Genomic DNA, 20,499 nt, shown 5'->3' on the forward strand with positions numbered 1-20,499 from the left:
CTCTGACACACCAAGAAATAATTATAAGACTGTTTCTTCATGGAAACTGAAGGAGCACACAATGAGCCTGAGGGGAAGGAAACCATAAAGTAGAATGAGCCCATGGGAGCCTCATCCTCTGGGGTCCACATCATCTCCATCTGGGATTTTCTGATGAAGAGATTTCAGAAAGCCTGAGACAGCTCTCCTTATAAATGTTCTGTATTCCTGTGCAAAAGACCTCAGCTCCTCAGCCGGCTCCGAGAGAAAGGCACAAAAGAACATTCTGTGTACTTGTAAGTACAGCTGTTGTATTCAAGAAAACAGTAGATTTTTACATCTGCTGTTTCTCATAAAAATAAAAAAAAATTACTAGCCTCATGGAGGTCTTCTGGATTCCAAAGGAAACCTAGACAAATCAAAAATCTGTAACTTTTGGCCATTTGTTCTCTCAAAGTGAATCCAGTAGTACTACAGTACGGTTGTCTTGCTGCACAGAGCAGGTTAAAGCACCGTTACAATTCTGAATTTTCTGAGTAGTTTTGGAACATTCAAAACTGCCATCTAAGGCCCGCTGCTCTCCTGCCATATGTGCACTGCTCCAGCATCGCCATCTTCAGTGGCTATTATCATTCACCTCCCATATTCTGTTTGCCTGGTATCAAATTGATTCTTCACAAATTTTGCCATTTTTAACCCCCACAAACCACTGCCGATCTACCAAAGTTCATAAAAGTGGAGTGTTATGTGCTCATTTGGAGAACTCAGTTTAGTTGAAGGCAGGAGTTTCATGGGACCTAGGATTGGCCAGGATTCTAACAAGTTTGATGAATCACTGGGCAGAGAAAAGATGTTTCAAATTAATTACACATAGGACTTTTGATAAAGTTTATATGAGATGTCATCATCTTAATATAAGTAGTAATATATAATTATATATTTGTTAATAATATAACAAATGATTGAGCAGAGAGAGGGAGGGAGGGAGAGAGAGAGAGAGAGAGAGAGAGAGAGAGAGAGAGAGAGAGAGAGAGAGAGAAGAGAATAGATTATTATGTGGTACAAACCAGGTTCACCCATAAACAATCCCAAATGTTTTACATACATACAGATATACATACATACATACACACACACACACACACACACACACACACACACACACACACACACGTGGAAGGGTAGACAGACAGACAGACAGACACACACACACACACACACAGACACACACACTGGGTGGTTGAGACTATGAGCTTCATGATCATATTAAACATTTCTGGCAGAGGGCATGGGGATATATTTCAATTGGTAGCATGCACCACTCCCTGACTTTGACCCACAACACTGAATAAAGGAGGTAACATTGGGATAAAACAGCATACCCCTGCAATCCCAGGACTCTGGAGTTTGGAGGCAGGAGGATCAGGAACTTAATGTCATTCTTGGCTACACAGAGAGTTTGATGGCTGCCTGAAATATATGAGACTCTCTCATTTTCTGGGAGAGACCTGAAGAGACAGCTCAGTGAGTAAGAGATGCTGTTATGCAAGCATGTGAACTGAAGTTTGAATCTCCAGTACCTTTGTAAAAAGCCAGCACTATGGGGAACAGATAGGGAGTTTGTTGAAACTTCCTAGCTGACAACCTTCCTTCATGTCAGCAAGAATTCTTGTCTGGAGAGAATAAGATGAAAAGTGATAGAGAATACACCTGGAGTGTTCCTCTGTCAAATATATCTGCATGTGCAGGCACACCCCTAAAACAGGTGAATACATTAACACAAACACACAGACATACAGACCCCCCCCCACACACCTTCATTTTTCTAAGCGATAAAATTTGAATGAAAACTTTTGAAGTACAGGAGAGAGGGAGTGCTGAAGGCCATACAGTGAGGTCCTGAGCTAAGTTCAGAATCACTGGTCAGTTCTTTAAATATTTAGACTATACAAATACTACACTATTTTGTTTTCATTTGCTATAATATAATGGAAGGCATTAAGGAATAATAATGAGAGCCTGAAGATATGGCTCAGTGGTTAAGAGGAGAGCCCAAGTTTGTTTTTAAGCATTCTAGCATATACAACCCCATTTCCTATAGACATACACATGCCACATAAAAATAAGATGCATCTTTCCAAAAGAATATAATGATTAATAAGCAAGATGTCCACCTACCACCAGCTTATCTTATTTAGAGAGGCATAGTTTCAGATAGCGTATCTATCAAACAAGAGAATAACCTTTAATCTGTATGTATGAATATAAAAGAATATACATAACTTAGAAGAAGAAGTGTTTTCTTGTGATTCATCCTAGTGAAGGTGATGTCACTGAGTGTTTCCACAAACATAAATTTATGTTGAATTTATCAATAACTCTATGGATCAGATAGAGAGTCTGAAGAGCTTAGCCCCATTGAGAAAAGAGAGAGCTACATTATTTAAGCAAAGTACTTCAGTATGCAGCAGCTTGATATATTGGATGGTTGGTCAAGTAAAGAAAACCTCAGGTTGAGCTTTTCAGAGTTTTAAGAAAATAGGTATTTGCTAGTTTGGGAAAATTTTTATTTTTAGTGATATATTACTGAGTTTGACTTCATGCTGAAGGCAGGTGAGTTGGGCTACAGAGGGAGAGTATGCATGTGTATTTGCACAGATTCCACTGGCATCGGCAGGGAGAAAGTCTGAAAGTTGGAAGCACAAGGCGAAGAAACTACTTTCAGTAATTTTTCTATACTTCTTGCAAAACAGATACAAGTGTTTTACAAAGTGGTGATCATGGAACGAGAGAAAAATGTGCTCAATCAATAGTCACTATATGTACATACATATACATATTTGCACATAACAACAATTAATAAAAAAGGAGGCCCTGTATTTGACAGAGAGCAATGAGAGGTATATGGGAGGGTTTTGGAGAAAATAAAGGGAAAGGTGAAATAATATAATTATGGTATAATCTCAAAGATAATAGAAAAAGGGTTAGAGAGTTGGTGGCTCTGTTAATTGTGGTGTATAGAATTCTCAGAGGCCCCTAAAGTTTACTATTCACCCCATATTGTTTGTTTTGTTTGAGAATAAGCCCCCTGATCTATTCAATGTGAGCAAGGCATGCCAGTGTATGTAATGGATTACCACTCTGTTGATCATAGTACATTAGACTACAGAAGAGTTTTAATGATGCAGATAAGGTCTTTGGTTGGTTTACATAAAGTTAATCTACACAAAGATTAACTGAGTCCGGTGACCTAATCAATCACAGGAGATTTTGGGGGGAAAGTGAAGCTGCAGAGAGTTCTTGTTTTATATTTGAAGAGGTACAAAGTCATGTTGTGAGAGAATCTTGTGCGTGAACCCCAAGATGGCATTGAAGATGCACGAGTTTCCTCCTCCACTCATCAGCCAGCAAGAGACTGGAGACCTCAAATTTGTGCCATAAATATTTGAATTCTGCCAGTAACCTGAATAATCTCAGATGAGGACTCTGAGTTCCAGGGGAATACACAGCTCAGGGCTAAAATCTCAAATTCTGCTTTCTGACATCCTGAGTTGAAGACCTAGTTTTGCAACACTCCAACACAGAGAATTGTAAGGAATGAGCCTTGTTTCAAACCACTGAAATCTTAGAACTTTAAAATGTAGCCAAACAGATGTCATGTTATGTAGCAGAATGTTACATGTCAGTTGATGCCAGATGCCAGGTTTCCACCACATGAACCATTGTTGTAAAAACTAAAGACAGTTAGGCAACGTGCTGTGGAGGGAAGAGACAAATATTTTAGAATGAAATTTAGGTTGTTGAGGAAATTTGCATTATTGTACAGACTTTTGTTATGGTATGTTTTTCATTTCTTCCCTCTCCTTCCCTCCATCTTTCCCTTCCTCCCACCCTCCTTTCCCTCCTTGTTTTCTTTCTTTCTTTCTTTCTTTCTTTCTTTCTTTCTTTCTTTCTTTCTTTCTCTCTCTCTCTCTCTCTCTCTCTCTCTCTCTCTCTCTTTCTTTCTCTCTTTCTCTTTCTCTCTCTCTTTCTCGCTTTCTTTCTTGTCTGTCTGTCTCTCTCTCTCTGCCTCTCTCTATGTGTGTGTGTCTCTCTTTCTTCCCTTTCTTCCTTTCATTTTTTTCTGGAGCTGGGACAGACCCCAGAGCTTCACACCTACTATGTAATGCTCTTCTGCTGAGCCAGATCTCATGTCCTCCTTACCTTTTGACTGTGGCTAGGAATGGCAAGCTTTGTCTGGTTTCCTAGTCACCCCTCCTAAAATACACAGCCATATTTCTCCCTCTTATGTTTTCATATGCTTCAAAAAAATGACTGCCTTAATTCACTTAGTATATTACTTCTGTATAGAATTCATCCTTATGTAATTCTTCATTCCATGACTTTGGTCCTTTGGTCTCAGCTGTTCTTCCAGTTTTCCTGTAACAAGCTGTCATTTGTAAAGGCTATTGTCTTTCAGGAATGTTTACTAGTGAAGTGACCCATTTTGTACTGGGTGCATCCTGAATAAATATATACTATCATTGTAGGACACTCAGCAGAATATACTGAAGTTTGAATTCAATATGTCAACCTTCCAGAACACCACAGCTTCTTCCATCATTTTCCTGCTTACTGGTGTGCCCGGACTGGAAGCCTTCCACACCTGGATCTCCATTCCCTTCTGCTTTCTCTATGCAACTGCCCTCTCTGGGAACAGCCTAATTCTCTTTGCCATTTTCACCCAGCCCAGCCTCCACGAGCCCATGTATTACTTTCTCTCCATGCTGTCCACCACTGACCTTGGGCTCTCCATATCCACTCTGGTCACCATGTTGGGGATATTTTGGTTCAATGCCAGGGAGATCAGCTTCAATGCCTGCTTGTCACAGATGTTCTTCATTCAACTCTTCACTGTCATGGAATCCTCAGTGCTGTTGGCTATGGCTTTTGATCGTTATGTGGCCATCTCCAACCCTCTTAGATATGCTTCAGTTTTAACTGATCTTAAAATAGTAGTAATTGGAATAGCAATCATCACTCGGGGAACCCTCATCCAGACTCCTCTGGCAGTGCTTCTGAAAAGACTGTTCTTCTGCAGCAGCCATGTTCTCCACCACTCCTACTGTTTCCACCCCGATGTCATGAAGCTCTCATGCACAGACACCAGGATCAACAGTGCAGTTGGGCTCACTGCCCTCATCTCCACTGCTGGAGTTGACTCTGTCTTCATCATCCTTTCCTATGTCCTGATCATCAGAACTGTCCTCAGCATTGCCTCCCCAGAAGAGAGGAAGAAAGCCTTCAGCACGTGTATCTCCCACATTGGGGCTGTGGCTGTGTTCTATATTCCACTGATCAGTCTGTCCTTTGTCCACAGATTTGGAAAACGAGCTCCACCCTATGTCCATACTCTGATTGCCAATGCCTACCTGCTGATCCCTCCTGTCATGAATCCCATCATCTACAGTGTGAAGACCAAGCAGATTCGGAAGGCTGTGATGAAAGTTCTCCATTCCAGGATGACAAAGAGCTAGATGGTTGTTTCATCTTTTCTGCCTTTGGCACTCTGTGAAAGAGGAAAGTGACCTTTAAGGAGCTTACAATGCTGAGAAACATTGCAACATTATAACATTGACAGTTATCAAAGTGATAGATTTATTTGCAAGAAAGAATACATGAGCCAAAAGAGACTAATGTAAACTGCAGATTTTCAAAATATCAGTGTTCCCTAAAATGTCGTGATAGTAGTGTCTTTTCTCCCTCTTAATGAAAGATTTCAATGATATTGCTAGCCAACTCTCTTCTTTATTGACAGAAATAGCATTACTTCTATTCATAAGTGGAAATAAAATATAAATTATCATTCTAAATTACCAAATGCTATCACCAAAATGTACCATGACAACTGTCCTTGTCCAACAATACTTAATTGTACAAATATTTTTGATTCTCTCTTTTTGAGAAGGTAATGGCAAAATCAGGGATCTAACATTTTTGGTCAAACATTCATATTTTCCTTTCTTCAGAGAAGATTTTTAGTTTATGCCACCTATGAAGAATAACTTTTAATTTTGACTCTTGTGTATAGCTTATATCTTTAGCACTGAGTTAGCTGGGTGTGGAGGCAGACCTCTGCACTTGCAGTAATGCTTAGCTGAAGGCAAGAGGATCAGAAGGTCAGGTCATTTTGGTCATTTTGAGACATCAAAGATAATTAACAATATTTTGGGGGGATAATTTTTTAACTGTCTTTATATTTCAATTTTGTTTTTTAATTGGATATCTTATGTATTTACATTTCAAATGTTTTCCTCTTTCCAGGTCTCCCCTTCCAAAACCCCTTATCTCACCTTCCCTATCTCTTCCTCTATCAGGGTCCTTCCCACCCTCCCACCCACTCCTTTCTTCCCGCCCTGACATTCCCCTACATTGGGGCATCAAACTGCTTCAGGCCCAAGGGCCGCTCCTCCCACTGATGTCCAACAAGGCCATCCTATGCCCCATACGCGGACAGAGCCTGTACTCTTTGGTTGGTGCTCCAGAACCGGGAGGTCTGGCCGGTTGACGCTGTTGCTCCTCTGTGGGGCTGCAAATCCCCTCAGCTCCTTCATTCCCTTTTCCAACTCCTCCATCTGGGACCCAACGCTAAGTCCAATGGTTGGCTGCGAGCATCCACCTCTGTATTTGCCAAGCTCTGGCAGAGCCTCTCAGGGAACAGCCATATCAGGCTCCTGTCAGCGATGCCTAGAGTGCAGATTTGGTGACTGTATATGGGATGGATCCTAGGTGGGGCAGTCTCTGGATGGCCTTTCCTTCAGCCTCTGCTCCACACTTTGTCTCCATATTTCCTCCCGTGAGCATTTTGTTTGTAGGGTCATGCTCTTTACCCAAGACAAAGCCAGATTTATTTGGTAGTAAGTAAAGATAGAAATCATACTCTTGATGGACATAGGAATTATTTCATTCAACACAATCGACAGCAGGCATTTTAGGGCAAAATGCAAATGGAGTGGAAATAAAAAAAAAAACTGTGGTGGTTTTTGTATCTAGTTGCATTAGGAGCAAAGCTAAGATCTTAGCATCCTTATGATCTTTTTAGAGTTATTCACCGGAGAGCTAAGGTTACATCCTGTATAATGTGTTTCTGCTAAGTTCACTCTGGTATTTCAGGGACTGCCACAGACAATGGGTCACCTAGAGTCAATGCCTAACAGCACAAGAGGGGATATTTCCTTGTTATACTTCATTTTTCAGAAGTGAGGATTTCTCATGGATGTGAACTCTAGTTGTTGAAAAGTAAACAGGAAGAACACTTCTCCCTTCCTCTTATTAAACACGTAGAGAAAGGCCTTTTATATAAAGAAATATTTGAAATAAATTAATTCATACTTCAAATCCTTAGTATTTGAATACATAACACAGCTTAGAAAGCACATTCATACATATTATGTCACTTCATATTCATAGCAACCATGTTGGACAGAGAAACAGGTGAGATAAGTTTTGTGCTTTTTTTCTTTGTTTTTATTGAAAATATTTTTTAATGTATAATATATTTAATCATGGTTTCCTCCCCCTCAACTCCTCCCAGATCCTCCTATCTCCCCACCCACCTAACTCTATGCCTTCTTTTGCTATCTCTTTAGAAAACAAACAGGGAAACAACAAAACAACAAAAACCCAAGCAAACCAGAAAAAACAAAACAAAACCAGGAAGTGCAAGAAACACACACACACACACACACACACACACACACACACACACACACACACACACAAAACAAAAACAGAAACAAAAACCTTATAAAATACAGTCAGAAATCATATTAGTAAAATATCAGTAAAAAAAACCAAAAAATGTCCAAACAAAGCATTACGAGACAGAAGTCTACTAAATATCGAGTTCAGGTTTTGTTGGCCATCTCCTGGTGGGCATGATGCTTACTTTTATGTGTGGTTAATAAATCAAGCGAGATTCCATTTCAGAGAACTAACTTTTTCTTTGTAAGTGGATATTATTTGAAGTGAGGTTTTAGGTTAGTGCTGGGACTCCTTCTGGTTTGAACCTGTGTAGGCTGTACATTGCCCCTGTTAGTGTCTGGAAGGCATTATTTCCTTGGTGGCATCCATCTCTTCTGTCTCTTAAAATCTCTTTCTCCTCTCCTGCATAGCTTCCAGTACCCTGAGGAGAATGTTTTGATAAACACATCCCATTTAGGACTGACTGTTTCAGTCTCCCACCCTCTGCACACTATTCAGCTGTGGATCTCTGTGTTAATTACTACCTACTGCAGGAAGAGTCTTCTTGTTGATGGCTGAGTAAGGCATTGATCTACGAGTGTAGCAGAATGTCATTAAGAATCATTTTATTGCTATGTTTCTTTAGAAGAACAATAATATTTGATTTTTCCCTAGGCCCATGGCCTGTCTAGTCTCAGCTTCTTGGGAATTCCTGTATTTTGCAAAACAAAATTTTGTTTTAAAGTATGTTTAGATTTAAAAAAGAATTTCAGAGACATTGAGAGTTTATATTGCTTGATAGCCATTTTCCTGACCATTAGTGCCTTTGAATCAGTGAAGAGCAGTTTACACATTAAGAAGCCAGTGGGAAGTCATTAGTGTTTATCACTTAGATATCCTTGTGTGTGTGTTTAAACTAATTACCCTCCTCCTTTTAATGTTAGAATTATATCAAGGCTGAAATATAACCTCTTGCTCATACATTTTCAGATTGCAGTGAAGATTACTAACTTAACTTTCACTCCCGTGCAGCTTTCTTGCTATACACAGACCAACCTGTAGTACCACATTTTGTCTGTTATAAGCACTAACAATCCCGATATGTAAATATTAACTGAATAAATAGAAGCACTAATGAGTCCAATGGAAAATACATATGTTAAAAGCAAGCATTCTTTTTGTGGATAAAAATTAATATCAATAAATTTAAGGCAACTATCGACATCAAGAAATTTCTTCAATCCCAAAGTTTCTTTTTTTAATGTGGGTGTATGCATCTACAAAAATAAGGGGAGATCCATCTGTCAGTTAATTGAATATCAACCAAGCTTTCCAAATGGAAATTTAAGAAATCTGTGCAGATGATTCTATCCTACTGATTTTTCTCATCAGCCTCCAATGAGTTGCTTTGTTCTTATTGAACTCATTTTTAAGTTGTCCCTCTGAAGGCAGAATTTCCCTAAAACTGAATCAGGCTCTAAACTACTACCTGTATAAGTAAAACTTTCTCTTTTATCACTATTAAAATCTAAATGTTTAAATTTTTTTATCCAACAGTTACTAGTACTTGTCCAACCACAAACACATTATTCACATTTATGTTGACATCTTATTGTCTTATTTTTACTTACACAAGAACTTATAAATCCCAATGACCTTTAGGAATTTTGGTCTCAGAATCTGAGAAGTAGTGAAAGGCAGGGCAAACTACCTTATGTGGTGGCCTATTGTCTCCCAGATATATGCTGTCTGCTATCCAGTTGTCATAGAACTGGATTATTTTTTATTGTTTATTTAATATCTTCTTTTAAATGTGTGTACATAAATACACTGAGGCCTAGATAGAATACAGTGTGGATCCTCTGAAAGCATGAGCCTCTTCACAGAGGCCACTTTGTTTCTTTTCCTAGTTTATCTGCTGTTGCACAGCAGAAATACCAGGAAAAGCCATGCATTTCCACTGAAGCACTGAGTCAGGATCTAGTTCTCTAATGAGCTTAAGTTGTGAGGTGTGTAGCAGAGATTGGAAGCCCTTCTGCTCTCTGTTGTTAAAGGTTGTTTGCCTTTCCCCCAAGGGTGTCTGCTTCTTTCTGTCACTATGCCATCCTTCAACAAGAGCAGTGCCACCCAACATTCATTCTTCCTCACTGGCATTCCAGGTCTTGAGATCTCTCACAACTGGACTTCCATCTCTTTCTGTATGCCATCATTATCTCTGGGAATGGCATGACCCTCTTTGTCATCGTTACTGAGTCAAGCCTGTGTGAACCCATGCACTATTTCCTGTCCATTGTGTTCTTCACAGACCTGGGTCTGTGCCTTTCCATTTAGTCAGTATGTTGGCCACCATCTGGTTTGTTGTTTGAAAAATTAGTCTTTTAAAATCAATATTTACTTTTTGAAATTTTATATATTTATACAGTGCCATTTGATCACATTCATCTAGCCCTACCGCTTTCTGACATCCCTCAGTGCCCCCATTTACTCCGAAGTTTGGAAAGAATCTCAGAGATGACTGAGGAGGAATGTTGTGAAAGGTGACTTCTGGACAGGACATGCTGTTACACAATCAACTCACAGGAAATGTGATTATATGCACAAAACTTGTATATATCCAGCTAGTCAAGCTTGCAATATGAATGGGAAAACAGCTTCAAGGAATAGAAATCAGCTTGATACCTGTATTGGCCAAATGTTGCTACCGATGTCTTTATATTCATGGAAGCTTCAGTTCTCTTAGTGATAGCCTTTTACCACTTCACTGTCATCTGTAACTCAGCGAAGTATGTCGTGATCTCAACCAGTTCAAAAATCATTACAGTGGGTTTTGCACACTCAGTCATGAGGACCACAGCGCTTGTTCTTTTACACCTGCTCTCCAAGCATCTGTCGTTTTGTTGTAACCACATGCTTCCTCATTCTTCTGTTCTGATCATCCACTCTCTGCTCTGCAGTGCATCCAGGGAGGGGTGGGAAAAGGTCCTTGGTACTTGCTTGTCTCATGTCAGTGCTGCTGCCATCTCCTATAGCCACATAATCTCTTCGTCTGGTGCAGAGATTTGGGGAGCATGATGCTCCCTTTCTGTACATTTCTATTGTTGGGGTCTGTCTCTCATCCTTCATAAACAGATCTTATAATTTAATACCATTATAAACATGAAAATCAAAACCTCTGGTAAAAATTTTTTTCACAAGTTATTTTAGAAAAGTTTTAGAATCATCCATCATTAGATGTTACCTGACTCCAACTTGATTATTCACTATTGCAAATACTATATACTATAGACTTTAAACATTGTTAGTAGATGTTTCTCCCCTTTTTTGCTGACTTGTTAATTTACTGTCTTTATTTTTTTAATTTTTTTTTTGGTAAATACCCAATAAAATGTATTTATTTACATTTCAAATGTTACTCCCCCTCCCGGATTCCCCTCCACAAACCTCTTATCCCATCTCCCCTCCCAATGCTCCCCTGTAGAATGCTAGGGTGATGAGGGTGCTCCCCCACCTACCCTCTCCCACCTCACCACCCTATCATTCCCCTACACTGGGGCATTGAGCCTTTACAGGGCAAAGGGCCTCTCCTCCCATTGATGCCAGATAAGGCCATCCTCTGCTATATATGCAGCTGGAACCATGGGTCCCTTCATGAGTACTCTTTGGTTGGTGGTTAGTCCCTGGGAGCTCTGAAGAATCTGGTTGATTGATATTATTGTTCTTCCTATGGGGTCACAAATCCCTTTAGCTCCTTCAGTCCTTCCTCTAATTCCTCCACTGGGGTCCTCATGCTCAGTCCGATGGTTGGCTGCAAGCATCCACATCTGTATTTGTCTGGCTCTGGCAGAGCCTCTCAGGGGCCTCTTAGAACTATATCAGGCTCCTGTGAGCAAGCACTTCTTGACATCAACAATAGTGTCTGGGTTTGGTGGCTGTATATGGATGGATTCCCCAGGTGGGGCAGTCTCTAGATGGCCTTTCCTTCAGTCTCTGCTCCACTCTTTGTCTCTGTATTTCCTTTAGACAGGAGCAGTTCTGAGCTAATATTTTTGAGATGGGTGGCTGGCCCTATGCCTTAACAAAGGCCAGTGCCTAACCTTTGGATATGGTCTCTACAGATTCTCTCTCCCCTTTGTTGGGTATTTCAGCTAATGCTCTTCCTGTTGGGACCTGGGAGCCTCTTGCTTTCCTGGCATCTGGGACTTTCTGGTGGCTACCCCCAGTTCCCCATCCTCCATGTGGCTTTCTTTCTTAAATTAATTTAAAAATATATTTTAATAGGTCTTTGAGATTTTTGTACAACGTGTTTTGTTCATATTCATATCCTTCCACCAACTCATTCCAGATAAGATAAAACCCTTACCTACCACAACCATGGGCCCAAGAATAAATGTATAGACAGGCCATAGGCCTAAGGGAAGACCCACTTCTATTATTTTGTTAAAGGGACACAGTATTAAACTGACTCTTTATGATTCATTGTTATTCCTAAAATTACTGACACATCTCTTAGCCTTCATCTGAGAAACTTGTGTTTGCAGTAGTGGGTGATTAACACAGAGACCCACAAGTGGCCAAGAACAGAGAACAAGAAGCCATGGAGTGCTCAGCCCTAGTTTTCAGGTTTAATTAGACAGAAACTTCTTGTGCACTTTTTCCCTCTGAAAAATCTGTGCCTCATAGAATATAGAAATATAATCCTTCAGCATGGAAAAATTAAATCACGTTTTGTAGTCACAGGCGTCTTACTGACTCTAGAATATAATACAATAAACCTCTGATGTTTCATATAATTAGATCCCTGAGTAAAGTCTAAGTTTTATTAATTCATAATTTTTGGTGGCATTGTTTGTTATTACAAACATAAATTATTTATGGTTGGAAATAAGAACAATAAGTAAATTGTAACAAAATAATACATTTCAAATTGTAAAGGGTATTGAGGTCAATGTTTGTATGAGTATGTTTTCAAAGGGGAAAATTACCTTAAATAGATCTGGCTATAACATAGGCAATTCTTAAAATTTACCCTGTAACACATTAAATGTGTAATTATTATAAAATATCAGATTAAAATGACCTACATGAATATACTGAATCATGACACTGTATCTGACAGGTACATCCTTAGATGATAAGTAGTTTTGTCTGCTGTAATGCTTGTGTTTGATATCTGTTTATTCTTGGGGTCAGGAGATTCTGTTTTGTTTTCTGCATTAGCAGAACTAAATTCTGGAATGTATTATACTTACAGTGCTTTGTGAAAAAATTTATGAATGTTATTGAGTCTCTTGCACTAAGATTCAAGGACCATCATGAAAGAGGGGCAGGTAGTAAGAGCCAGAGAAACAGAGAATCTTCTATGAGACTGTATCTTTTAGAAATGACTGGGTAGTTTTACCCTCAAAGCATACCTTAACAATATGGCTGCCTAAGCAAGTCCTGAAAAAGTATGGCAGCAATTGATACATTACATGGAAGGAGACGATAGATACACTAACATGGTCACACCCGAAGGCAAAAAAGCTAGAGGCAACTAAAGAATTCTGAGAATTTTAGAAATAGTTTTTCTCAGTAATGTGTCTATCAATTTTTATTCAATACCAAATGGTCAGCCCAGAAATCATGTATGTATAGCTTACAATGAATGAATATACTGGTTGTATTTATATATTTAGGCACACATATATTTATATGAGATAATAATGATTAAAGAAAAAGAGATCATGATTTTTCAGGGAGAATGGAGGGGTATGTGAGAGGGACGGGATAGAGAAATGAGAAGGGAAAAGATGTAATTGTATCTTAGTTTGATAAATAAAAAATAATAGAAAAAATTATTTGGTTGTGGGCAAAAAAGTGAAAAGTTTCAACAAAATTATAAAATCTAATTTAGTACAAGGGAGAAATACCTTTATTAACTGGGTCAGACACTAATGTGGGCATGAGGAGTGAGGTGACAGATTTAGAAGCTGTTTCTATTTGGGGATGTTTTTAAAGGCATGGGTGAGAGAATTAGAATACCGTTGTCTTCAGTGAAAGTAAAGACACATGAAGTCAATTATATCATAAGGAAACCAGAAATCATAAGGAGCCCATGGGAAGCCTCTCCCTCTGGGGTCTGTGTCATCTCCTTGGGGATTTTTCTAATGAAGGGATTTCAGAGCCCGAGACATGACTCCTGATATAACTGCTTCCCCAGCTCCCCAGCCTACATCTGGAAAAGACGACAGGAAAAGAAGACATCTGTGTGATTTGTAAGTAAAATTGCCATATTCAGGGAAAGAATAGCTTCTACCCATGCTGCTTCTTGAAAACTTGAAAGGTATCATTAACTTCAAAGGTGATCCCTAATGAAAATTGGAAAATTTTGAAAAACATATAGTTTCTAGGCATTCTGTTCTGTATCGGTGGGGTTTGATTGTTGCAGGGTCTTTCTGTCCTGCTTCTTAGAGAAGTTTAAAAAGCTTTTGTCATTCTAGTTTCTGGTGAGTTTTGTTTCAAAGCTGCCTCTTACAGTCAGTGGCCACCGTCACTCCTATCTCCTGCTGCTAGCATCTTCACTGGTGGCTGCCCAATGACTGTTGTGTCCTACATATGTGCATGTAACATGTTATGAGAATGTTAGGTTACTTACAAATCATTTCAATTCTATTTTACACATTCTAGTTTTGAATTTTCAAGATCACAGAAGTGGCATCTGTAATGAAATGCTCATTTAGAGAGTTCAGTCTGTTGGTTGCAGTGCTGCAACCCAGGTTTACTGGATTCCATACTCATGTTAAAGACAAGTAGGCAGAGAGAGACTCAAAGCAAGAGCTTGCAGCATGCTTTGATGGTGGGTTTTGTATACGATATTCATGATTAGTGTTGACAAGTAGGACAGAGCACTTATGTTGTCTAGAGAAGAGTATTGTATCTTGCCCCCTAGATATTCCAATTTAATACACACACACACACACACACACACACACACACACACGGAGACACACACACACACACACACACACGGAGACAGAGAGACAGAGAGAGACAGAGAGAGACAGAGACAAAGACAGAGACACAGAGAGATATGCAGAATTAATGTTTTGTGCTATGGCTTAATAAATGTGGTGTCACTGAATGCTTTTTAAAATACATTTTATAAATGATATGGTATATCCCTCCTAAAGAATTCAATGAATTTAGTCACATTTAGAGGAGGAAGAGGAGGAGGAGGAGGAGGAGGAGGAGGAGGAGGAGGAGGAGGAGGAGGAGAAGGAGAAGAAGAAGAAGAAGAAGAAGAAGAAGAAGAAGAAGAAGAAGAAGAAGAAGAAGAAGAAGAAGAAGAACAACAACAACAACAACAACAACAACAACAACAACAAGATCAAGAAGAACAAGAAGAACAGGAAGAGGAAGCAGCCACCCCACAGGAATTGAGGAAAGCATACCTGTGTGAGGATGCTTGCTCCATTTGGTACTCTGGTGAAGGGGAAGTCCAAGCTGTTATTTAATATGGTTCTGGAGGTAGACAAGTGAGCAGATCACAATAAAGTGAACATTAGCCACTGTATTGTCCAGTATATTGTCCACTATATTGGACACAATATTTAGGAAGACATTATATTGTGATTATGAATACAGAGATAAAAAGTTTGAATTTATGATGAAGGCAGTAAAGAGTGGAATTTGAGGAATAATATGACTAGTAGTTTCCTGTAGAGTACACCAGCATTGACATAGGAAAAGTCTAGAAACCTTTCAGCCACAGGAAAGAGCAATTACTTAAATTGTTACTGGAATAGTTTCTAAAATGACACAAGCACGGTTTAAAGTAGTCGTGATGGAACAGAAGATAAAGACAGTCCTCACATACAAAGAACTGGTGTTTGGGAAACAACCCAGACTTAGGTCATAGTCCCACATCTTTGCTTGCATTATCAGAGTGGGAGTGGGAAGGGAAATTAGCATAAGGAAAAGAAGGGTAAGAAATGCTTAATCCATTTTATTTTTTGGCAGTATGTCTTATTTAGATGAGTGGGTGACAGTTTCAACGACTAGAACACTCCAGGTAGCATTTTGTTTCATGCCTGTCACTGGACTGTGAGCATGAATCTAGTACTAAGAAGTAAAGGAGCACACAAGTTAAAAAGAGACCTAGATGAAAAGAACAATGAACTTACCATAACGATGTGATTCTGTGTACCGCCACCCAGGAAAAGTCCATCACATACCCATTTTTTAGCATGTGATGAGCTCATCACTCACATTGCTGATGATCACAAGGAAAGAAAGCATTAGATGAGGAAATAAAGAGATTTATGTCAAGATTTGCTTGCCCTTAAAAGATATGCTAATTAGCCTTTCAGCTAAGGAGAACTCTTTTTAGGTAAATTTTATTTTTAGAAGATAATTAAGTGGTTGGAATCTTATTTAGCATACAAAATAATGGCTTATGCTATGACCTTTTAATGCATATCTAACGTTGCACTCTGTTTATGCACACCAACCCATCATGTCATGGTCTCTATCCTTACTCACTTGCTTGTTCCCTGTAATAGTTCCTTTTCTGCTTCCATGTTCTACAGACATGCACACAGACGCGCGCGCGCGCGCGCACACACACACACACACACACACACACACACACACACACACACGTGCATACATACTAAAACTAGATTCTTCCAGGTATCCAAGCTCATATCCTTAATGCCAGCACTTGGGAAGCAGAGGCAATGATGATTTTGAAACAAACCTGGTCTACATAGTAAGTTTCAGGCCAGGATGACAGATTGAGACTCTTTCTCAAACAGACAAACAGACAGAAACTAGTTTATATTTAGTAGAAAAATCACACAGTACTTTTCATTCTTTTGATTCTGTTTCTTCTCTAATTCTTTAGTCTCCATCCTCACCAAAAGATGTACTTTACTTTCACACACCCACATTGTGTATGTGTGTGTGTGTGTGTGTGTGTGTGTGTATCTAAACATAGGAGAGATGTGTGGCATTATGCTTATAAATCTGTCTTATTTCCCTTAATCTAATGATATTTGGTTTCATTCATTTTTCTACACATGATATAATTTTGGTTTACTCTGTGGCTGTGTAAAACCTCATTGTGTATCACTATGCTATTTTTATCCAGCCATCTATTGGTGGTCATCTAGGTGATCCCCTATAATGTTTGTTATAAACGGGTTATGAATGTTATAAATGTTTGTTATATTGGGTTTTAAACAAAACTAGTATTTGTGAGATTTATGTCAGTGGACCACTCTGCAGAGATTTCTCTTGTATTACCTAGTGTATTCCTTATAACTATCTTCTTGGGTAGGAATATCAACATTAAGCTAGAGGTAAGAAAACAGAGGTACACTCACTGCAATTATTTGCTATCTGGTAACTTAGTAAATGGCAGAGCATTTGACACCCATCAGATGTAGACTACACATTTGTAAGAAATTTGGCCTGAGCACAATAAAAATTATAACATCAAACTGTCCATAATACTTACATAATACATAGTTGCTTATAATGACTAGCTTATGTAGAAATTTCACACATACACTTTTTTTTTTTGATATTTCAAATAGCCAGTTTTTGAATGACCAAACTTGTCTTTGCAGGATTTCCAGCTGCAATTTTAATATTTGAATTCCATATGTCAACCTTCCAGAACACCACAGCTTCTTCCATCATTTTCCTGCTCACTGGTGTGCCCGGACTGGAAGCCTTCCACACCTGGATCTCCATTCCCTTTTGCTTTCTCTATGCAACTGCCCTCTCTGGGAACAGCCTAATTCTCGTTGCCATTTTCACCCAGCCCAGCCTCCACGAGCCCATGTATTACTTCCTCTCCATGCTGTCCACCACTGACCTTGGGCTCTCCATATCCACTCTGGTCACCATGTTGGGGATATTCTGGTTCAATGCCAGGGAGATCAGCTTCAATGCCTGCTTGTCACAGATGTTCTTCATTCAACTCTTCACTGTCATGGAATCCTCAGTGCTGTTGGCTATGGCTTTTGATCGTTATGTGGCCATCTCCAACCCTCTTAGATATGCTTCAGTCTTAACTGAACTTAAAATAGGTCAGATTGCAATAGCAATTGTTATCCGGGGTACACTGATACTGACTCCTATGGTTGTCCTACTTAAAAGATTATCCTATTGTAGCAGCCATGTGCTCCACCACTCCTACTGTTTCCACCCCGATGTCATGAAGCTCTCATGCACAGACACCAGGATCAACAGTGCAGTTGGGCTCACTGCCCTCATCTCCACTGCTGGAGTTGACTCTGTCTTCATCATCCTTTCCTATGTCCTGATCATCAGAACTGTCCTCAGCATTGCCTCCCCAGAAGAGAGGAAGAAAGCCTTCAGCACATGTATCTCCCACATTGGGGCTGTGGCTGTGTTCTATATTCCACTGATCAGTCTGTCCTTTGTCCACAGATTTGGAAAACGAGCTCCACCATATGTCCATACTCTGATTGCCAATGCCTACCTGCTGATCCCTCCTGTCATGAACCCCATCATCTACAGTGTGAAGACCAAGCAGATTCGGAAGGCTGTGATGAAAGTTCTCCTTTCCAGGATGACAAAGAGCTAGATGGTTGTTTTACTGTTCAACTCTGTCATTGTATGAGTGAATCAAATGACATTAGAGGAGGTTATAATGTGTACATTGATGCTCTTGTTGCAAGTTTTTGATATAGCTTCAGATTTAAGCAAGAAGACAATGAGTTAAGAGATAGTAATATGAACCACAAATTTTTAGAGCTATCACTTTTTCCTGAAACATTTTCCATGATATTATGCACATTTCCTGATCATAATATCAAATGTTTTCAGTAGTTTAGTTAAGCAGTCATTTTACTTTGTTTTGAAGTGGAGAGTGTTTCTATTTAACTAGAAGAAGAGGTATATCTACTACATCTCTTAGATATCTCCTTTATGAAGATATTTTTACCTCTAAAGATTATTGCCACATTTTTCATAATAGCTAAGTTATCAAACGACCTAGGTGTCCAACAACAGGGTGCATAAAATATGTTGTGTATATACACAATGGACTTTCTTCTAATCATGAAGAACAAAGTTACAAGTTTGAGAAAAAATGGATGCAACCAGAGTTCTCAATATTAAAGAAATAAATCCAATAACCAGAAGGAAATATGATATGTTTCTGTTAGTGTTCTTTGTAGATTTTATAGTGCTATGAAAAATTATGCATGCATATATGACATGAAAGTAGAAGGAAGGCTGCCTAGGAGAATAAGGTGACTAGAAAGAAGTGGAGTAGTGAAAAGGGCAGGAGCGAGGAGCATGATGATGGTGTTCTCAGTGTGGCATATAGATTTGTGTGACAGCATACTCATGTTATACAGTACCATGTACAATGATTATTTAAAAATTTATAGCTAATAAAAATACACAGATACATAGAAGTAAAAATTAAAATTTATATTAATATAAATTAAAAAATCATATCATGTGTATCACCATGAACAATTGACAAATGTTCATATCTTCTTTTAGTTTATGGAAAAAGTTTTAGTATAAGCCTTCTGTGAAAATTATCTGTCTTACTAAACTTTGATTTTTTTCACTGTACTAGTTTTGTGTTCACTACTTAATAATTCTGTTCTCATGATTTTGCAAAGGTCATTTACATATAAATTATTTTTTGTAAGCCTTGGTGGTGAGGGTGTGAGGGTAATACAGTTATTTTGTTTAGAGCTGAGCACACAGTCACTACTTTTAATACTTCAATCATTTCTGTATCTCCTTGTTGATTGTTGCCCGGTACATAGAGAAGATTATCTGACCAAGGCTGAGAGCCTAGGTCTGTGAGTATGACCATGAATATTTAGAAGGCAATTTGACACCATGATCAGTGAGCAAGATAAGAACAGCAGATTCTACTTTTGGGCATGTGAGCTCCCTAGCCATGAGCTTTGAATAGGATTACAATATCATGTATGAAATTTCCATTTGTGGTACAGGGTTCAAATCTAATCAGAAAGTGGTTATGTATTTCATAACACTTGTCCCACTATGGCAAAAGAGGGAAAATCTTGCCTGGAAGGGTCATTAAAGAAATATAGGGCCATGAACCCATTAATTTATTTTTTCTCTCAGAAGACTGAATCCCACCTTAAGGCATCCATAAGAGCAATACTACCAGGATTAATAAAAAAATACATGAAATTAAGAGTGGTGTGATGAAGAATGTGGAGAATGTTGGAGGGTTCATGGTAGATACAATATTTCATTATAAACATGAATACAAATTTCAAAAATAAATAAAAATATTTACATAGTATATTAGTTTTCTTCGGGTTGTCAAAATGATAAGAAATGAATTTAGAAATATTTTAATGAGATCATATCCAGTGGTTAGGCACAGCTCCTGGTTGAGGGATGGGGCCACCCACCCATCTTGGAAATATTAATATAGAATTGCTCCTGTCTAAAAGAAATGTACGGACGAAGAGTGGAGCAGAGACTGAAGGAAAGGTCAGAAACTGTCCAACCTGGGGATCCATCCATATACAGCCACCAAACCCAGACACTATTGATGATGCCAAGAAGTGTTTCCTCACAGGAGCCTGATATAGCTCTGAGAGGCTCCTGAGAGGCTCTGCCAGAGCCTGACCAATACAGATGTGGATGCTTGCAGCCAATCATCGGACTGAGCATGGGGACCCCAATGGAGGAGTTAGGGGAAGGACTAAGTAGCTGAAGGGGTTTGCAACCTCATAGGAAGACCAACAATATCAACCAACCTAGATCCCCCAGAGCTCCCAG

The 20,499-nt window shown here is 39.0% G+C and overlaps 2 protein-coding genes across 2 annotated transcripts; both read left to right on the forward strand.

The window, feature by feature from the left end:
- Positions 1-59: 59 nt before the first annotated feature.
- LOC117721975 (olfactory receptor OR51C1-like) lies at positions 60-6,265 on the forward strand. Its single transcript, XM_034520877.2, has 2 exons — positions 60-275; positions 4,509-6,265. Exons 1-2 carry the CDS (start codon positions 195-197, stop codon positions 5,493-5,495), a joined length of 1,068 nt encoding a protein of 355 aa, XP_034376768.2. The 5' UTR covers positions 60-194; the 3' UTR covers positions 5,496-6,265.
- Positions 6,266-13,895: 7,630 nt separating this feature from the next.
- Positions 13,896-19,944, forward strand: LOC117722627 (olfactory receptor OR51C1-like). The gene is made up of 2 exons (XM_076942561.1): positions 13,896-13,955; positions 17,313-19,944. The coding sequence occupies exon 2, from the start codon at positions 17,348-17,350 to the stop codon at positions 18,296-18,298; it is 951 nt and encodes a 316-aa protein (XP_076798676.1). The 5' UTR covers positions 13,896-13,955; positions 17,313-17,347; the 3' UTR covers positions 18,299-19,944.
- The last annotated feature ends 555 nt before the right edge of the window (positions 19,945-20,499 follow it).

Source organism: Arvicanthis niloticus, chromosome 1 (assembly GCF_011762505.2).
Source record: "Arvicanthis niloticus isolate mArvNil1 chromosome 1, mArvNil1.pat.X, whole genome shotgun sequence".
NCBI lineage: Eukaryota > Metazoa > Chordata > Mammalia > Rodentia > Muridae > Arvicanthis > Arvicanthis niloticus.